Source organism: Argiope bruennichi, chromosome 7, assembly GCF_947563725.1.
Source record: "Argiope bruennichi chromosome 7, qqArgBrue1.1, whole genome shotgun sequence".
Lineage (NCBI taxonomy): Eukaryota > Metazoa > Arthropoda > Arachnida > Araneae > Araneidae > Argiope > Argiope bruennichi.
Window position 1 is genome coordinate 32434155 of NC_079157.1, and position 22299 is coordinate 32456453.

The 22299-nt window shown below is 29.9% G+C and overlaps 1 protein-coding gene across 2 annotated transcripts in view; it reads left to right on the plus strand.

The window, feature by feature from the left end:
* LOC129975133 (RNA-binding protein 24-A-like) overlaps positions 1-22299 on the plus strand; it is a 191764-nt gene that overhangs the window by 142107 nt on the left and 27358 nt on the right. The window contains exon 3 of one of the 2 annotated variants that reach the window (XM_056088084.1): positions 9895-9964. In XM_056088084.1, the coding sequence (XP_055944059.1) occupies positions 9895-9964 (70 nt within the window). The remainder of the gene's footprint in view (positions 1-9894; positions 9965-22299) is intronic. The other variant, XM_056088085.1, reaches the window with a different exon arrangement.

Genomic DNA, 22299 nt, shown 5'->3' on the forward strand with positions numbered 1-22299 from the left:
CTATTAAAACCGTAACTGTCTGTGCCATGTTCCAATCATAGATTGTCTTTTTGCTCTTCACTTTCCTTTTCTTCTTGTAAACTGGGCAAATAATAAATCGAATATTTCATCCTTTTCTTCCACAAATGGTTATATATAGCAAAACAATAAAATTTCCATATATCTTATGCAAGAATGATAATGGTTTGAATTTCATTGCAATAATGAAAAATATTGTTTGTAAATATAGCCTAAAATATTTACGAAATGTTGCCAAAATCCAGGATGGGGCAGGGGGGGGGGGGATGCGCAACAACTAAATTAGTATCATTAAAAAAAATTGTTTGAATTTCAAAATGATGTAAAAATTATTTTGGAGGAATATTTTTAGAAGTTATGATGGGAAAATGCCTCAATTGCGAATAATTTTTTATTTATTAAAACTTTAAATTCTCTGAAACCGCTCATTTAAAAATATTTTTCATTTTCAAAAGTATAATTTTACTAAATTTGATCAATCTAGGTCAAGTAGTCTAGCCAGTCGAACTCCGACAGATTTATGCACAAACACATATTCTTTTCTATTATTATCATTATTAATTTAATGATAAGATGCAATGCATTATCTTTATTGCAAACGTCCCTTTTTCTCGATACAAAGCCTCCAACGGCGAGTAGGGTGTTAAAGTGTAATTTGTTTCCTGATATTTTTGTCATGACATAATCAAATAGACACAAATACTTTATTTATAATTTAAATTGTGCCAATAATGTTCAAAATTTTCTATACTGTCGGATCATACACAGAAATGACAAAGGTCCACAAGTACATTGTGAAAACACTGAAGAAGTGGTTGGGAAAATTTATTTTATTTATATTTAACAAATTCGACAACGGAGTTGGCAACAATTTGTACCTTTTTTATTTCTTATATTGTTTAAATCTATCTGACTTTCCAAACATAAATAAATTTTGACGAAAAACACGACTGTCATACAATAGGATGTTTAACTCCTAAAGAATGCTTAATGAATGACGCAGTACTGCACATATACGAATACACTGTCACTAACCCATTCATAGACATCATGAATCAACCTTTCTCTTTCTTATCCAACTGTGTCTTCCCAAAACGATCGTAAATCATTTCCCACTCAAAAATGTCTGTACAGTGACTATGAATAAATCTTAAAGATGAACTCTTCAAAGAACCAAATTATTCTTTTTACCTGCTGTTTTTAACTCATAGACAACTGTATTTAGATATATTAGCAAGTATCACTAAAACGAACAATACTTTTATATCGCCGAAACTAACAAGCTAGAAATTCAAGATTATTTCATTCTGACAATATATGTACACAGAGAAGTGTTTTGCTTTTTCGTGTCTACACTGCAATGAGTACTTAATTATCGATTATCTTGAATTTTGTATCGTTTTGTTTTGTATTTTGTCACTCCTGTTATCAGATGTCGCATATGAGTTATCTTTTATTATATATAATATAGTGTGTGTGTGTGTGTGTGTGTGTGTGTGTGTGTGTGTGTGTGTGTGTGTGTGTGTGTGTGTGTGTGTGTGTGTGTGTGTGTGTGTGTGTGTGTGTGTGTGTGACCATAATTTTTTAAACAGAGACGTGACCGAAAAGTGAGAAGTCACTTTCGAGCTTTAAACTTCGCTTTTATTCCATCCCGGGAGACAATTTATGCACAAGCAGAAGCGACGAGCACAACAACACAGAGCGACATAACAGCGAAAAGAGGAAAAACTAATGAAATATTTATCCCCGTGATTATATACTATGAGATTCTGATAGCGATTTCTTTACACGTGTCGATTTAGGTAAGGAAATTATAGGGATCTTTTAAAAGAATGGGTTCAAATTAACAAATTTTTATTCCTTTACTCGGAGTGTGGGAACTTGTTGATGTCAGCAATTTTACAGAACTTCTGTTGCATTAATTAAATAAATAAAGGTGGAATTGGATCAGGAATTAAGATAATTTTTTAGAATTAAATTAATATGGACTGATTTAAGATAAAACTTTGGAAATTAATCTATACTTATAATAAAGCTCAATGTGTGTGTGTGTGTGTGTGTGTGTGTGTGTGTGTGTTGGCGCTCTACAGGCCAGACCGTTTGACATACAGCTACCAAATTTGGTACATGTATACCTTGGAGGTTGGGAATGTGCACCTGGGGTTTCTTTTTTCGAATTTTTAATTAGAATTTTAATTATTAATTAAAAACTAACTTTCCCGCCAAAAAAATCATCCATTTTCCCCACCGCCAACTTTTCCGCCAAAAAAATCTTCCATTATCTCCAGCGCCAAACGAGAAAGGCTTCAGTTGTTTTTTTCTCCCAACAGTAATGAGGCTAGGGTTAAAATTTTTCGGCGGATTATTTCAATCGGTTCTGTTTATTTTCTTAATGTTTGATGCATTTAAAATTAAACATTGTTAATGAATCAATCTTTCAGATTCATTCTGAAGTAATTTTGAATTAAAATAAAACAGAATAAAGGAAATTAAAAATTTCTAATCCGCATAGCGTTACCCCAACTGGCGTAGAAAAAATCACGTATTTGCGTTACGTAACCGGCGAAGAAAATTCACGCATGCGCATTCTGTTCTGATTGTTGCCATGACAACGTTGGATGATTTAAATTATTTTTGGGTTAGTTGCATGCTTTTGTAAGTAAATTGTATTTATGTTAGTTATATATTTTTTGTATATGCTTATAGTTTTAAGTACATCGTTTCTTAAGTAGTTTTTTTAAAACCTGTTTTCAACCGTTTATTTTAAACGATTCGTTTTATTTTCTTAGTGTTTGATGCATTTAAATTTAAGCATTGTTAATTAATCGATCTGCTCATAATGAATCTAAGAAAATTTTGTTGACCAACTCTTGAGATATTACATAAATTAAAAAAGATATTCTTTAGTGCCCATAAAGTTTAAACGCTGAGTGACTCTATTTTCAGTAATCAGATTATAAAAAAATGCTTTGTTTCAGTAAAAAATATTATTATATTATTGAAGATAAATTCTTTCCACTTTAATTTAAAGCATAAATTCTACGGGTGCTAACAAGAAATGAGAGAGATACATATTAAGTTATGACTGAAGGCCTTTATAATATTATGAATGAATTATATGATAATCAAAATTTGAAGTTTTAAAATATTTTGATGAAGAAGCTATTAAAGTAGAAATTGCATAAAATATTTAATTATTAAAATTTTAACGAACATTAAGATTGGCGAACTGGCTGGTCGCCAAAGGCGGCTAGTTGGAAATAAATTAAATTTTAAAATATCATTACATATATACTCTATTGGGTTTATTTATATTCCTGCTGGATAATGATTGCTAGAAATATTTGAATCGTTGTTCCATAAAAGTTGTGTTTTACCCTATTTTAAATAAACCTGTGATAAAAATTAATTTGACTTCTTTTACTAATATTAAGTGTCACCCAGTTGGGGAAGCCTTGTAATTGGGGATGAGAATCTTTCGGCATGGTGGTTGGTTCTCGTCACCCTGGTGGGTACAAAAAAAGGTGGGGGTCGGCTCCTCCCAGAGATGACTGGACGTGCATCCCAAAGGAAGGGTTGTACCGTGGCCGGTGATGGCTCTTAAGACTCAACCACAGTTCCCACCACTGTTGCTGTTGCGACTGTTCGTTCATTCAGATTTTTCCGTAAGCCTCAGGGCATGTCGGAGTAGCTGGCTTAAGATTTAAGATTATTAATATTATGTCGATTTACAAAAATCAAAATTACTATTCAAGTCATTACATAGCCTTTAGTTATGATTAAAAAGTCTGGATTCATCATCAATAACTGAAGGGGGAAGAATTCTGCAAAAATATCATTTAGAAAAAGAAAAAAAATGTTACTTTATTTCATGAAAATTCTCAAAAACACAGAGCACTGGTGACAAAACACAGCTAAGATGAATGCACAGAATGTTACTTTTAGAAACTGACAATTCTTAGATATAGAACTGCTTATTAAATCACTTTACAGTCAATAGCGCAATTCGATACCAGCTCGCAATTCGATTAGTACTTCAAAGACAGTTTATCCTTATGAGAGCGCTTCGTCTTATATAATCTGCAAGCAGCATATGAAATTCTTCAGAAGCATCTGTGGATTTTTTGTCCTAATAGATTAAATTTCTAGAATTTTCCAGAACCTCCTATTTTATAGCCAAAATGTCGGGAGTCACTGGCCTATCATGCATTCAACATCTATTAAGATTAACTGTAAATCTTTCAATTATATCAATTTGTAGAAAAGCTGTAATATTAATTCATAAAAATATTTTCCAATGCGATAGTTTGAAAATATGAGTGATAACATATGCTGCCCTCAAAGCTTGGCAATATGAAATGAAATTTCTAATCATATGGGATTCCTCTTATTTAGCTAATCGTTTTTGTTGAAAATGTGAAAATGATTCTGAATGGCATATTCATTAGGGTTTTTTTTATAAGTTTAACTAACATGCATAAAATTTTCAAACTTTTTAAAGACACTTGGATCTTAGAATTTTTATTCTAAGCTAGTTGAATACTCGGCATTGTTCGGAATTTAAATACTTTCATGCATAAGATTTTTAATGTAAAAGCTAATTTTATGTATATTACTATAATAAATACATTTTTTTTTACTATGCAGCACCATTTAATTCACTGTCCTTGAATCTTAGTGACTTATTTAAAAATGTTTTAGGCGCTGTTAAATAACTACTTAAAAAAAATTCCAAACGATACCAAACAAATTTTCAAAAAAAAAAGTTATAGAATAGACCAGACATTTAATTTCTTCCGGATAATAGAAGAAAATAAAGAAAAAATGAAGAAAAAATTGCCGGAAATTAATTTGGTACACTGACGAAGCAAAATTTGAAAATATAATTTGCTCTGGTTACTACAAAAAATGGCAAAATTTCTAATTTAATATTTAATAACATTTTCATTTAGTAAAAATGACAATATTCTTCCCCTTTTCCTTAAAAAAAAAAAAAAAGGCGTTCAAAGTTTGGTTTATATTGCCCCTGTCGTTTGGAAACGATGCCCATATTTGACAGGTTGCTTTAAGGGCACAGAAGACAACTCGGATTCATTAATTGGATAAAATGAACTAATTATGTTTAATATCGCACCTAGTAAGGTAACTGGTACATTTTCTAATAAATATTGTGAATGCATTTAGTTATCATTCTTCGATTTTTGTCTTGGAAGTGCTATTTTGCTCTTCAAAGCCAAATCATACAATTCATGGTTTTTTTTTTTATTATTTGTTTTTTGTATACTCGGAGGAAAGTTTAGTAATATTAACGTCCCGTTTTAAAGCAACACTAAGGCTATTTTGAGACAGACCTCGTAATTTTAAACTGCGGTCAGATGACGAGGACGACATCTGCGCTGGTACTCAAAGGCAAAAATTAAAACACTAGTGACATCCACCTATTCAATTTAATATTAAATTCTGTACAATAAAGGCTTTAAATTTTGGGCTGCAGTAAAATCTAGCCACCGTACTTGTAGTTCGGCCTGCGTTTATTTGTTCTTTATGTGTAAGATTCTCCGGGACCAAACGTCCTCCTCTGGTGTGGTGTAGAAGTTTGGAGAGGGGATGGGTGCCAACTCAAGGCAACCTCGTCATCTAACCGCGGTTCAAAATTACGAGGTCCTCCCCAAAGTAGCCCTAGTATTGCTTTAAAAAGGGACGTTAACATAAACTAATCTACATGAGTAAGAAGAGACAAAAATACATATATTTCTTGCATGAAATAATTTTCGATTCTTAAATTTAACTCATTAAGTGGTGTTAAGATTTTCGTCCTTAATTAATGATAATTGCTACCCTAATGATTTCTGATAAGTTACATAGTCTCATCATTTGCTGTTTATAAAAGATCATCGCAGCTGCTACTGTAGATCTCTGCAACTTTTATCTAACTATAAGAGAAATATGAAACTTCTAGATTAATACCTGGCAACTTTAACAATTTTAACAATTCTTTTAGCAACTTTAACATTTTACTTTTGGAAATTTAAATTCTGAGACACTTAATACTAATTTGATTCAGCGAACGTGGAGATCTTAATTTGAGTTATTAAAAACAAATTTCCGGCAATTTAAAATTTAAATAATAAACTGATTTTTTTTTATGAAAAAAGATGCTACGTGCACTCATTGGAGTGCCTAAGCATATGAAAATAACCATATTTTTTAATAGTTGTGTATTTATTTAGTAAATAATTTTGGTTTCGTATTGATTTTTGTAATCTGCTTTCACACCCACATTATTTTAGGATCCATGGTCTAAGCTTTGATATACAGTCATTTGGCGCTTTGCGAGGTTGGCAATTTTTCGTTGGCGCTTTAGCTACCGTTACGCTATTGCTGCCGTTCGCGTCACATTCGGCCATTTCGCTAAAATTTGGCTATAAACTCTTTTTTTGGCGAAAATGACTGTATATCAAAGCTGTTCCGATCCATGTTATTCAAATTTTCTTTTATTGAGGCTAACTGAAACTAACTATCTAGCTAATTGAAAATGAGCAAATATTTATATGTTTAATATGAGAGTAACTGTTAAAAAAGAAGGAAAAAAATACCTGAATTTCAAATATTAAGATATTGAAAAGAGACAGAAAAATCTGTAGTTGTCGAAACTTAATTCTTTCTAAACTTATTTTGCCCTTTCCCTTCTATATAAGCGTATAAACTTTTTATTTGTACAACTGATTCTTCTAAATGATACATCATATCGCTGACGCTCTGACCCGCCCGAAGGCCCACGGATAAAAAATACTGAATGTCCGGACCGCCACTACAGCAACACTGGCGGAATCTATCCTAAGGGAACTGTTGAGCCCTTAGGGCCATCTCCGGCCATGGTACAATCCTTCCCTAAGAAAGTACAAGTACATCCTGTCATCGATGGGAAGAACCAGACCACCACTTTTTCGTATACATTCTAGGGTGGCGAGAACCAACCACCGTGTCGGAAGCTTCTCATCCTCATTTAGAGTTGCCTCTCGGTGGGGGTGGGGTCTTCTAAATGATAAAAAGTGCGTACTCCAAATTTTGTCCAAAACCGTCAAGATATGTGGAATTATGATATTCTAACAAACACATTCAGTTTTATATACAAATTATTTTTTAAGAAATAAATCCGTTATTCCATGAAATAACTAATGAAATTATTCAGTTATTTCATGAAACAACGAGGAACTCGCTGAAAGCTAAGCTATTCATTTTAAAGTTTACCTATATATAAATTCACTTCCTTCTGATACTTACTGTAATATTCTGGAAATCTTCAAGGTTATTTAAATATACTGTAACTTGTGGGCTTTGCCCTTTGTTTGCCTTCGCTCACCAACCCCGATGTTGTCCGATACTGAACGCGGTGTTCGTCATTTACAGTTAGCATGTTTTTAAACTTCACCGATCATTCGTTCAATGCTGGAAGCTTAAACTTTCCATAATGAGATCATGCATTTTCCGATATTCCTGCTTCCGATTCAAAACTCAAAGCATTTGCTCGTATCTCCAATATCTAGATGTTGACTCAATTTTTCAATTTTGCTACTAACTTTTTTTAAATTGCTGCTTTTTTTTAAATTGCCAAATACTTGCGCACTCTTTCTTCGCAATTTTCTTCATCGGATATCGCTGGATGTCCCAATACTATTTTTAAAAAACAATGCAGGATTAACATGTGTATTCCTTAAGCATTCAGATGATTGCTAACTAAGAGTATAACATTTCCGTTACTCGAAAAAGATAAACAAATCGGAAAATGAGTCCTTAGAGTTGCCATAAATGGTGTGTCTAAAAGTAGAATTAACAAATAATATTGTTTTAAACTTATTTGGGTTTAATTAAGGCTTTACTTTTCCTTTTTTTTTTTTTTGTCCTCATTTCCCCGTCAAGTGCAATAAAAATACTTACTATAACGTAATAATAATTTTCATTAAATATTTCAAACAATATTGGTAAAACAAACCTCAAATGTCATGGGTCAGATGACTATCTACCTGTCGCGTGCACGATTTGATTTAAACAACTCAACGATTTCTGGAAAAAACGCAAACGATAATTTAAGAATTTTTTTCCGAACTTTTTGTAAATATTAAAGATCTATTTTTACAACAATGAGCGTTATTTTGTCACACAAGCAAATTTGCTTGGTTCCATATCAATTTTTCGGATTAAAAAAAATCTGATGTTCCAGTATTTTGGTAAATAGAAAAGTTTTATTTATAGTATAACTAAATGCTGATGCAACAGTACCAATCAGAAGCGAATAAAAGCAATGTTTTCATAAATTTTTTATATAATATACAGATAATGCTTGTTTTACCTCTGTCTCATGCGATGCGTATTTTCATTGGTCATTCTTAGTGAAGAATTAAAGTTAATAATTATTTTCTTAAATTACATAATATGTCATACCATACATGCTTTTAGTCGGATTTAGAACAGGATATTTGCAGAAGAATTTATAAACAGCTGGTACATCATAAATGTAATTATTTTATATTACCTTCTTAGTTAAATTATCTTCTTTTATGCCGGGTTTACACTCGGCCAGTTATAAGCCGGCCAGTGGGCCGCGCATGCGTGGAAAGGGACTGATTTATGTTTGCCACAATTTCATAAGATAGATTCAGACATTCTATGCTTGATCACAAATAGTCGTTTTGGCATCCTGCATTTTTTTTTTTTATTTTTACTGCGTATTGTATTAAAATGTTTGATATTTACACAAATAAACATGTTAAAATGAAAAAAAGGGTCAACATACCTAAATTCGGAAAACTATAGGAACAAAATGGCTAATAAAATGGAAAAAAAAACACACATCCTCACATCAGAAAGAACAAAGAGCAAAAGGAAAGTCTTAATTAATCTATGATAAGTGATCAATTTTTTCACGCCAAAGAAATCGCCAAATTTTATAAACTCATGCGCAGTAAGAAAAATATACAATATGGCGGCATATTGTCCTATCGGGAACATTTACTTGTCATCAACTAAGCAGCATTTTTCAACCTTTCTACGCATGCGCTGCCAACTGGCTGGCTTATGACTGGCCAAGTGTAAACCCGGCATTACTGTCACTAACTGAAAATGAGCTGAGGACCGTTTCTATGGAAACGGATGATAATAGACTTTGTGATTGTTTTCCTAGTGCTTTACTGAACTCTAGCTGGCACACTGCCTTGAATGTTGTTTTGTTGAAACTACGAAACAGAAACACAGAATTAAAAAATTGTAAATTCTCAGTTTTAAATTCCATTTTATTTAATATTTATGTATTCATTTCATCAATAGACAATACTGTAAGATCTGTGTTGTTGTTGTTTTTCGAAATAAACTGTGCCCTTTCATAACAGGATTGATATATAGAGCAATATTTTTTTTTCCTACCTCTAATCACGATAGGTTATTATTTAGCTTTAGAAAGCTATCATTATCAAAAGCAGAATGAACTCTGAATGTTTCTGCATATTAGTCCAATTTTGAAAGGGCTAACTAAAACTTTCAAAAGAGACTCAATATTTCTTGTGGAATAAAGTGGTTGAATTAATAATAACTCAATTAAAATATGCATTTAGTTTTAAAAAGTATGGCTAAATATGTTGTTATTGAAAAGCAATGCAGAATTTTAGGTACTTGGGATTATCCCGTCGACCATTTTCGCCAAACCCGATATTGTCGCCAAAAGGTAGCTTTACACCAATAACCGCAAATTACTTTTCATTATGATGGCGCCAAAGAATTGGCGCATTTCGCGAGCGTCGATGGGATAATCCCAAAGTACCGAATTTTACTATCCAAATGATTTTTTTGCACTGCCTTCATTTCTGATTGACCAAGATATAGATTTTATGCTTTCAGGTTTTCCTTCCACGCTACGGGCGTCATATCCTTTCATGATTGGAAGCCAATATGGGTAAGTTGTTCATTTCCTTATTTTCACATTTTTTTATTATGTTGATTTTTTTTTAAATGTGTATATTTTACTTTTTATAACAAAGTAAAAAATACCCGGTGTTTATTGGAAATAAATAAATGGAAGTTTTATTTATTTTCTTCTAGAATGCTTTATTAAGAGTCAGCCAAAATGCTTTCCTGTTCGTTTCAGTATTCTGAGACGGCCACTTTTCGACGATTATGTCTTATTAAGGGGAGAGACGCGGAAGGATGAGCGCATTTCCGAAATTCTTCGTTACTCTTTGACCTTGATCCCCACCCCCTCTTAGATACTTTTTTGTTCATTTTTTTTCAACGTGTATGTGAATTTCGTGTCGTTTCTGACAGTAGTTTTTTAATTCAATCTGCGAGTAATCCGAGTTTATTTTATTGTTAAATGTAAACATCTCCTCCTTTCATCTTCCCTCTCACCCCGAATTGAACCCATCCTAACGCATGCGCAAAAGCGCGGAAGGTTTTAGAATCCGTTGTCAAGCCATAATTTATTACGCTAACTCGAATTAAAATGTTCTTCTTCGTGCTCGTTTGTTCTATTTCTTCAAATGAAATCGGCCGGTAAAATTCATTTCATTCTTTTGGAAATGTAGGAAATTTTATCAACAGAAATTAAAATGTATTTTAAAATTTTGCCTTAAAAAAAAGGCAATTTTTCTATAATCCTTTTATATACTTTGGGAGGACACAAAAACCATTATTTTATTTCGTTATGTTAAAAATTATTTGTGGATCGTTGCCCATTTCCATCAAGGAAATCAGTGGTGGATTTCCAGTTAGGTCTAAGATCCCTTAGCAGCGTGATATTTTTTTAAATTTTAGTTGCCGAATTTGTAAAAAATTAAGGTACTTTGGGATTATCCCGTCGACGGGTAAACGCTTGCGAAAATGCGCCAACCTTTTCGTTATCTTTTGGCTACCTTTTGGCGATAATATCGGGTTTGGCGAAAATAATCCCACAGTACGGAAATTGAAATTCTATTAATTATAAAACATATAAAGATAGTACTAGAACTTTGTCAAGTATAACTAGTCAAGTTCTAATTTGTTTCATTACGCTCATTTAATTATTTCAATATTTATAAGCAGCGAACGTCTGGTTTTAATAATATAGGACTCAAACGTGGATATCGGGAAGTAGTAATAAAATAAAAACATAAGCATAAACATTTTTACAATCCTTCTGAAAAGAAAACAAATTAACTTACAATAAATAATAAAAATGTTTGATTTAAAAATGAGTAGAAATGTGAAATTAAATTGATCAAAAAGAGAGAGGTTTCATAATGTGCAATGGTCCAAGGATGCATGTAAAATTTCCTAATCCGCCACAGATTCAGTTGGAAATCAAATAGAAACCTGTAAGGGTTATCATTTTGAATCGGTTTAGATTAAAAGTTACTCTACAGTTCATCTACATAATAAATACTTATTCAAGTAGACATTTCTAAAAAATAAGGGGGGGGGATTCCTAATCAATGTCTCAATCTTTTAAATTCGGAACTTACGCTAATTTTCATCAAATACACAAACATTGGTAACTTTTCCCAGCTGCATTTCTGCAGTATAATCAGATGCGAAGTTGGGAGATAATTTTAATGAATCTTGTTTTTCAAAATTTTAAAAAAATCTGGAAGGAACTTCCAAGAATTTTTTTAATCGAGTTTTGTAACTTCCTGAAAGATGCTTTCGAAATACAATTTTATCGATGCAATCGAATGTAGATTTTCCATCTTTTCCTCACAATAGTTTCTTTAATTTCGAAACCAAATAATGAATTGTAAAAATCGTCTCGCATTATAATTGCATCTGATTATTTATTAATTGCATCTGATTATATAAATTTTATAGATATTCATTTATTTTTGCTACGCTATTCATCGATAAAGAAAATAATGGAAGTATTATTCCCTTTAGACCAAAAAGTGATTGCAACATTCAGTCTTTGTTGATTGCAAAATATATTTCCATGAAATATGATGTTGAATAGCTGAAAAACCAGCTGGCCTGGTCTTCTCAAAACTTCCTTGCATACATTCTAACAAAAGTATTATCGCAGAGAACGTCTTGCATAACATTGGCGTACAATAGTTAAGAAATATTAACCTTTGGCGTGCATTTAGCATTTTTACTCAAATTATCGTGTCAGCCTTGGCGATTTATCCCTGGCATGTGGTTAATAGAAAAACCGAAAATCAAATCTGTGTTTTCGATGCGCTTTTTCCAACTGACTGAAACAAAAGTTAGATACAGAACTACTCTTGTAGTTACTAAACTCCCATACCAAATTCAACATATTTAAGTCATTGCGCCTTTGAGTTTGCATGTTTCTAAAAATACAGAACAACAGACGTTCAACCCCTTTATTGGATTTGACTCAAAATTTAAATGTCTACAGTATAGATGTTAAATCTGTGTACCTAATTTTATTCATCTAGTTCTCTTCGTTTGATAGTTATCATATTAAATTCGATTCAAACAGTCAGAACGTCCAAATGTGGAGATTCGTCAAAATTTCGAGTTCGAATTTTTTGACGATTGCTATACTTTCTTTATAAGAGAAAAGAATTCTACTTACACCAGAAATGATTTGCAGAAATATATAGTTTTTACGTGTAAATAGGTGGTTTGACAAGATTATTACTTATGCAGTTTTGATTTGTTAAAACAAAGATAATATTTTAAAAAATTATCGTTAAATGTGTTTTAAAAAAGTCTAATATCGATTCTTAGAAATTGGAAGATTTCAAAAACACTTTTAACAATTGAGTCTGCTCTTTAGCATAGAATATTTTGCTTTTCCCACTAATATAGTCTAGAGAACGGAATTAATGAAACAAAAAAACTTTCGTATGATAAATCCGGATAAATATAAATATTTATTATCCTTGAAAAGTCTTCATTATTTTTCTGAAAGATTATTGAATTTGTAATGTTGAAATCGACGACAGTGGGATTGATATTTATTTTCCGTTTCATTATTATTGTTTGAGATTAGTATTTTGATATTCATTTCAGAATGAATTTTGCTTTTCAAAAACATGTCACATTAAAAACGTCATTACTTCGAAATGAACACTGCGATTAAGCATTGTTTTTATCTATACATTGTAATTATGTATTACATAGATAATTCGCATGTACATAGTTAATATTTTACAAATAAATTATTAACTTTTTTTCCTCACTTCAACAATATTATAATGATAATCATGTAAAATGAGTTGATAAGTATTGTTGAAGGAAAAAAAAAGATATATAATGTATTAAGCACGGTTCCATCCACTTTACAAAAACAGTGACCCAGTCCCAGTAAAATGTTGAACTTTGTGTCACTCTTTGGTGATAACAAGAAAGTATTCGATAACTGTGGCTTTTCAATATTAGTAATATACTAGAAGATGTGTCCGTCATCCTTTTCATAATATCTCATATTTGATTATCACAAACTCTTGGAATGGTCTCTCCTATACTCTTTATTAAAAATGTTATCCCAGAGATTTTAACGCCTTGCATGGAATTGGCGTACAATAGTGACGAAATATTAACCTTTTGCGTGATTTTAGCATTTTGACTGAATCCATCATGTTATCCTTTTTGGGATTTTTTGGCAATTAATCCTTGGTATGCGGATAAAAGTTTTCGAAAAAATCGAATTTGTATTTTGACATATAACTACATTTGTTTTAACAAAATCCCATACCAAATTTGAGATATTATAGTCGTTCCATTTTTGAGTTATCGCATTTACAAGTTTCTGAAAGTATTGACAAATAAACGGTTAACCCCGGGTTGGATTTGGCACAAAATTTGACAGGTGTCCATAATACAGATGTTAAATCTCTAACTAATTTTATCAACCCAGCTTTCTATATTATTATTATTATTGTTATTATTTTTCATGTTACCCAATATTCGAACAGTCAGGCAAACAGACTTCCACTGAATGAATTTTGCTCAAAATTTATTAGAAATCGCCAAATTTGGTATGACGAATATATGCCAAATTTTATCAGTCCCTCTCAAATCGTTTTTGAGTTATCTTTGTCACAGACTGAGAGATTGGCATTTTCCAATAATATATTTTTCAAACTCAAAGAGGTCTAAAACGTGGAGATTTGTCAAAATCTCCAGTTGGAATTTTTCAACAGTTACAATACTCTAATATATGTGAACATAATTAACTAATGAGCAGAAAATCACATGCACACTGTCAGAGAGCTTGAGAAAAAAAATATATTATTTATTGTTTACTTTAGATGTAGCTATATATTGATATTGGAAGTTTTGTTTTCTTCTAGAGGGGTCTTCTCTATCATAATATTCCCGAACACTCACATCGAAAACAATTTTTAAAAAGCGGATTTAATAAATAGTGATCCACTAACAGAAAAAAAAAATGCAGTGCTGAATACAAATATTTAAAAAAAATTTGCTGAAGGGAAATATTATCAACGAATTACGATTCGGTCTGTGAAGAGAAAATATAATGAATCAGCATAAACATAAGATAATAAAAATTGCAGACCTCCGCTCATTGACTTTTGCTACAATTTAATATAATAAAGTGCAAATGAAATGTTTGATAGCACGATGTATCTAGGCTTTTCTATTATAGATGCATCATGCTATCGATCATCTGTGAATGCCAACAGCCTTTTGTTTATAATTTGAAAAATTTTGGTATAATTTTACAATAATGCTATAAAATTCTGGAATCCCTAGAAAATATTTTTTTTTTAAATTGTGTAAATTTTGAAAAAAAAAATGTTATTAGGCCCATGTATATGATTTTAAATTAATTTTGATCCAATCAGTGGTGGATTTAGCAGTGCACACTTTGAAATCCATCTTTTAATAAAATGGTTTTTAATTATAATGATCGCATCTCATCACATTTTTTACGTGTTAATGTGCAATTTTATATTAGTATTTTTTATTTCATTAACTTAGTGAATGTCTTTTTTTTAAATTTATCTATTATGTAATTCGGCCATAACAGATAAATAAAGCAAGCTTATAGTAGATGTTCAGCGTTTGAAATATTTTAATAACTAAGTAGACGTAACGAACCAGGTAAGAACCTAACTTGATTATTATATTTGATAAAGTGTTAATATTATCCTAATATTTTATTATTCATGGAATTTATATTTTTTTACAAACTTATTTATTTATTAGCTAAAAAATGAAGTTTTGAATTGACCTGCTTAAAGAATCTTTCTTAACCTGACTGCCTAGTTAAATTTTGCTTTTGGATATAATCTATTTCATATAATGCAATATAATCTATTTCATAAGATGCAACCGAATTGTCTTTGTATAAAGCAAACTCTTATTATGTTGCTTTATAATAAGAGTTTTGCAACCGGCATATATTTTGTTATTTAAAAAGTTAGGGAAATCTTAATTGTTTTTAAAATTAGTTAAATGGAAAATTTTTGAGTTTTCTGGCTTACAAATTATTTGCAGGCTTTAAAGCAAGAAATAATTTCTTTACATAATACCTTATTGTGATAACGGTTGTTTTGCATGCTTTCTAGAAAACTATCCGTTTTCTTAAGCTTCAAACTATAGCTTGCAGAGCATCTTACATTCTTACAACTAAAATAATATTCCAATCAATTTAAAATTCCTTCGGCTTGTTTATACTTTCAACTTAACAGCGTATCTTATAAACATTGCCAGATTCCAGAAGGTTTACAATTGATCATCAGCTATTATACAAAAAATAAACGAAATAATATTAACAAAATATGTTTATCAAAGAAAAAATCGTTTGTTTTTACTTTTTAATGTTTTAACAAAATAAAAATGGTAGCAGTTATAAAATGTCTGAAAAGGAATCGTCTGCTAAATGTCTATTAACAGATTTAGATTATGATATTTACCGAACAGGTTGTTTGAAAAATTTTTTAAATTTTTGTCTTTATAGAACCATGTTATTTTATAAATTTTAAAACTCAAAATTCATTGAAATGCGTCTAAAAATGGTGTCCCTTCGTTTAAAATTCAATTGATAGACTGAAAAAGGTTCAAATTAATGCATACTCTGACATTTAGCTATAAAAACTTATATGATATCTCTACCATCAAGTTGCAAATAAAAATGTTTCAATTCGGTTAAATATAATAATTTTTCTCTACTATCAAAAAGCAGTATCAGTATGGCAAGAAAAAGAAACACATTACAATGTATCTGGTTTAAAATCAGTTAGAGATAAAATAATTATCAGAAAATTATTTTATACAAAATCAACAAATTTTAACAAGAATTTAAGTTTCAAAACAGTTGACACTTTTTTTAATCTAACATTTGATTATTTTGAAAATTGCGTAAAAAGGGAATTACTTCGAATAGCTAGTTTTTTAAAATTAATATCGAAGTAATTAAACGAAAGCAAAACAAAAAAATATTTATGAATATTAATTATACTGGTCTCAGATGAAAAAAGCTTTTATCATATTGTTTTATGAAAACAGATCTAGACCCAATTTGTATAGGATATACAAACCGTTTTTTTTATAAGTATCATTATACTAGTTTAAGTTATGATTTTTGTATTTCAACCTTAAATATTTCGCTTACGAATTCGTTTCTAGTTACTCATGTTGCAACACCTGATGCAATGCGCTGAAAGCATTATTTTAAGATCATGATTTCCTACACTTGTGTGATGGTGCCTCCAAACACGCAAATAAATACATATTCGTGACGATACAGCCTGTTTGCTCTACAGGTAAAAGATGTATTTGTTTTTCGTCGCGTGTGTTATTTCACAGCAAGTGCTCGAAGAGAGGGAGGGGACTGAAAAATAAAAATAAACGATAAAAAAAAGCTTCCAATGATGAAAAAAATTATATCTATTTCAATGCTCGTGTTTTCATAGTAAAGAATTGGCTTTATGCCAAAAACTCTTCGTGTTATGACTTGGGATAGAAAAATGGTGTCGTAAATTTGTTTTTGCGTGTCATAAAGCATTTAGAAGCTTCTTCAATATTTAGGTGTAAAATGCATTTCAAAGAATTCTTTTCTATAAAAGAAAATAAAGAATAGAAAGTTATCCAGCTTGTCTTGTGTTCAACAGGCTAGAATATATGCCGAGATATGCAATTTAAAAGGAATGGTTTTTATTAGATTCGGGCTCCATTTTTATAAAACTATTGTTCTGGGGACAGTATGAATCATACATCACGTTTTATTATGTATTATATTGTGATGAAAATCAAAGTTGGGTGTTATTTTTCGTTAGCTTTAACCGGTTTTATTAGGTGAAAACATAAATTTAATTATAAAGCATTCAATATCTATAGTATTTTAAAAGAATAATAATAAATTTTAAAGCTTTTGTATTAAAACACCCAGGATTACAGAGCAAAATAAAACATCAAAATGTTCTGTGTTTCCTTATGAAATTCTTTACTAGACGTCAGGATTTATTTTTTTTTTCATTTGACATCTAAATAACAGATTTTATAAATTTTCTATTAAGTGTTTCAAATTGAAGTTATTTTTTTAAGAAATGCATTAAAATGTATATGTTACCATTAAAAGGTATAATTCAATTATTTCATAGAATAACTAGGTATTTCATAAAATAACTAGACAAGTCAGTTAAAGTATATAATAGATAAAAAAAAATTTCATACTTTACCTAGTTATTCTATGAAATAACTAATGATAGACCGTTAAAGTGAAAAATAAACAATTTCAAAGTTATTTTATAAATTAATTGATCACAAATAGCTAAAAATAGCTCTCGAAAAATGCATTTTATTCCTATTGCGGATTATTAATTGACAAATAATAAGGGAAAACAGATATAATTTATTATTGCTCATATTGCTAACATTAATTAAACAGAAAGGAAAAAAGAATGTGTTCCAGAAATAGTTATGCTGAAATATTATCGAAAAAATATGTGCTGTTAAAACAACTGTTGCTTCATCAAAACATTGTGTAAACTTTTTCAAACAAAAACATAAGAGAATATTACTTTAAATTTTACGAAATACCTTTATTTTACTTTTCATTACTTAATAGAACAAGAATTTCTGTGATGACATTTTGAATTGCATTGCATAATATTTTTGAAACAAGCACACTTTTTACTATTACACATTTTTTTTTACACGAGAACTTTTTAAATCCTTGCCCAGTGCAACAACTTGGAGCTATTGCAACAGTCGAAGCGTTGTGTCAATATTCATTTCAAAAAACTATAAGCGGTTCAAAATGGACTAAACCGGTTCAAAGAACTTTCGAGTTCCATATTTCATAAATTAACGATCAAGTAATCGTTATTTTATAGAATACTTAGTGAAATCGTAGAATTCAATAATTTTAAATTCTTTAACTGTCTTGTCTAGTTATTTCATGAAATGCCTAGTTATTCTATGAAATAACGAATTTCACACTTTAACGGTCACATATATATTTACAAATAGTTTGAGACTTAAAACGAGTGCTGGTTAATATAAAAGCACAAATATTTTAGATTATGCCTTAATAATTAATCAATAAATATTTCATTATTTACTACTTGTAAATAGAATAAGATATTGGTTATATCTATTTTCTAATGTTGCTGAGACTGAAATATTCTTTTAGTGTCATTCTCCGATTTCTAATAAAACTCCAGTGATGGAGTTAAAATTATATTTTAAAATTCTATGCCGTTATTATAAAACTAAAAATGCTTTCTATTCTTTGCTTTTATCCTGTGTTCAAATCTAAAACTGTTTCTAAAAGCATAGTTAATTTGTTACTGCCATAACTGCTTGCATAATTATAAATTTCTTTTATAAACCTGAAAATATATATTGACTATACAAAACTGCTGAAGTGCAATATGAGTATTAGTATATGTATTACTGATTTTTTTTCGTCATTTCATCATTGTTATATTTTTTTTAACTAAAATAAAATTTGGTAGGATGCAATAGTTCTTATAATTCAAATTTAACTTGAAGAGAATTGATATAAAATCATATGAAATTGTCGTTTTATAATGGAGTTATTATATCGTTATATTTTTAATGGAAATAATTGCATCTTTTACTATTTTCCTAATCGAACTGAACTTTTAATTCCAAATTCAGTGGGAGTGATCTTGCCGAAGCTTTACCGTGTACTCTAGTAAAAATGTTATCTCCCTTTTCACGCATAAAATTGAGGACATTGGGAAAGACCTTGAATGCCACGAAAGGTCAGATTTTTATTTTCATACATAAGAGTTGTATGTGATCGTAGCATATTATTAAAAACCGAAACCAAACTCCATGCCATTGTATTATTAACAGCATGCCATTGGCCAACAGTAGTTAAGATAGAGCTTATTATCGTGTGATTTCTGGCGATTAATCACTGGCCGATTTTACACATCTGATTTTTCTACTTTTGTATAAAAATATTTTGTATAAAATTATTTAAATAATTATAGATGTTTAAAGTGACTGATTTATCTATTTCTCATAAAACATACGATCCAATAACCAGTTTTAATTCTCAAAAAAAAAATTAGTTATTGGATCGTAATTTTCATGTTTTATTTACATTTTTTTTATTGTAGTAAAGGTCAATGAGCTGAACTCTTCAAATTTCCTTATTTTATATTTATGCTGATTTGTTTTATTCTCACATCGCGGTGCCGTTGGAGATCGTTGCTAATATTCTCTTTCGGTATTTTTATTTTAATTTTGTATTTGACAATGCTTTTTTTTTCTGTTAGAGGGTCATTATTTCTTTCCATCCAGTTATTAGTTTGGATTTGAATGTTAATAATATAGCACTTTAATATAATAATATACCATTTTACAAAAAATATAAATTAATATATTTTTATTCAGTAAATTTGTCGTTTTTTATAAATTTTAAAATTGCTCCTAGTAACTTGTTTTGCAATAATAATAATAATAAATCTTGTGAGCATCTAGAAGTGTTGCATTTTCAATGAGATGTAGTTGTAGTGAACATCTGTTTAGCAACAGAAAGCAGACAACACTTTTTTCCTCATAAAAAAGGGCTGTATCGCAGCTTAAAAATAGTGCATTTATCACACTGTTTTTAGACACAATGATTTAATAGACCATTATACATTTTTCCCACCAATAGACCCTTTAGAAAGTTCTTGAAGTGTAATCGCTGAACTGACTCTTCTCTAAGAAATCTATTCCCTTTTTAACCGACTTAGAAAAGTTCCTGATAACATTAATTTTCAGAATAAAATCAATATTTCGGCAGAATAAAATCAAAAATATATTAGCATAAAAGTGTTACATAATTTGAGATATTAGTAAATGTTCAATCGCTTTTCTATCAAGAAAAAAATTATTTAAAAAATTCCACAAGAGAAAAATAATTTTAGAATTTAGAGTAATTTCTTTTCTTTTTCTTCCTTTTTTTTAGTATTATTTGGAATAAATGTATTTATTTCAAATTATTTTAGGCAAAATTCAAAGTTAGTTTAATTGTTATAGCTCTGTAATTATTATGCATAAAAATATCCTCTTTCGAGTTTCTAAAAATATAAGAAATATACAAAAAAAACTATTAATTTCTCGTATTTTTATATTACATTTATCGCATTATTTATTATGTACATTGGAAGCTCGCAAGGAAATGTTAAGTACAGTTTTTCTTTTATACCAATTTTTTGTATTTTTTTAATTCCATTATATTGCTTTGAAATTCTTTCTGAAATGTTGAAGGATACACACAGTGTTCTGGAAACAGTCTTGGCATCACGACTGGAGGCTTACAGATTTAAAAACTAATTCTAAAGATAAAAACAAAAGAACCTTTGTGTATTGTGGCTTAATGCATATTAAAGTCACCGGGGTTTAACATCATTCTTCCTAGGGACTGTTATGCTCATTTTCAAATCGTGGCTCAGAAAGGCTGAGTCCCTGTCAAAATAATCTTCAAAAGGGGATGTTATCTCTACTAATAATAATGTGTGTGTGTGTGTGTTTTGGCGCTTTGCAGGATAGACTGTTTAATCTAAAGCTATAAAACTTCGTACATATATACCTTGGATGATGGGAATGTCAATATTTTTTTTGAAAATATAATTTCCATTCTTTAAAAATTAAGCAAAATTTTGGCATCCTTCCTCGATAACTTCCGAAAATTTTACAACACAAAGCTGATTTTTTTTTAATATCATCTTTAAGTTAAAAAAATATCTTCAATAATACCAATGTTTTAACCTATAAATTAATTTTCTGTTTTTAATTATTTTTTTAAAAATATTTTGTGTGTGTCCAGTAATTTATTTCCCACAAGATAAAATTTAACCTGCATGTGTACTTTATGAATGTTTGGAAAAATTTAACTTTTATGAGCGCGTTGCCACCAAGTTGACAAAAACTGGAATTGAAAGATTAATTGAAGAAACTTACGGCTAACTAAACCTAGGAAAGTAATATTCAGCACGTATTTGTATGAAATGTGATATTTTCTAAACAAATGAATGCCAGAGTAAGTTTTCTGTGAATTTTTTTTAAATAGTGTATTATTAATTCAATAATGAAGTTTGATTTAAACCGTACATAGTTGCTCGTATTGTCAATCCCAGCAAAATCGTGCCAGCTTTCCAAAATTAAATCAGTTACTTGAAATTAAAAAAAAAAAAATCCCAATCACAAATTTTTAGGAGACAATTTGCGTGGTATTATAAATTTATATAAGACCAGAAGAAATTATGTTATACTTTTTAATCCGTTTTAAAAAAGTGGTATATTAAACAAAATTATTTAAATAATTATAAATGTTTAAAGTGACTGATTTATCTATTTCTCATAAAACATACGATCCAATTACCAGTTTTAATTTTTAAAAAATAGTTATTGGATCTTAATTTTCATATTTTATTTACATTTTTTATTGTAGTAAAGGTTAATGAGCTGACCTCTTCAAATTTCATTATTTTATATTTATGCTGATTTGTTTTATTCTCACATCGCGGTGCCGTTGGAGATCATTGCTAATATTCTCTTTCGGTATTTTAATTTTAATTTTGTGTTTGGTAATGCTTTATTTTTTCTGTTAGAGGGTCATTATTTCTTTCCATCCAGTTATTAGTTTTGATTTGAATGTTCGTGAGCATTGCGTTTGGAGAAGATCCCACTGCAAGAAAATAAAAATAAAGAAGAGAATTGCACAACGGGAGGGCGAGACATAACCTAAGGGAATTAAATCAGATCTGCGATAGTGTTAACACCATAGCACCCTATCTCGACTGCCATATTTTCCAGTATAATATTATTAATCATAATAATAATGTAAACATGAGTGTT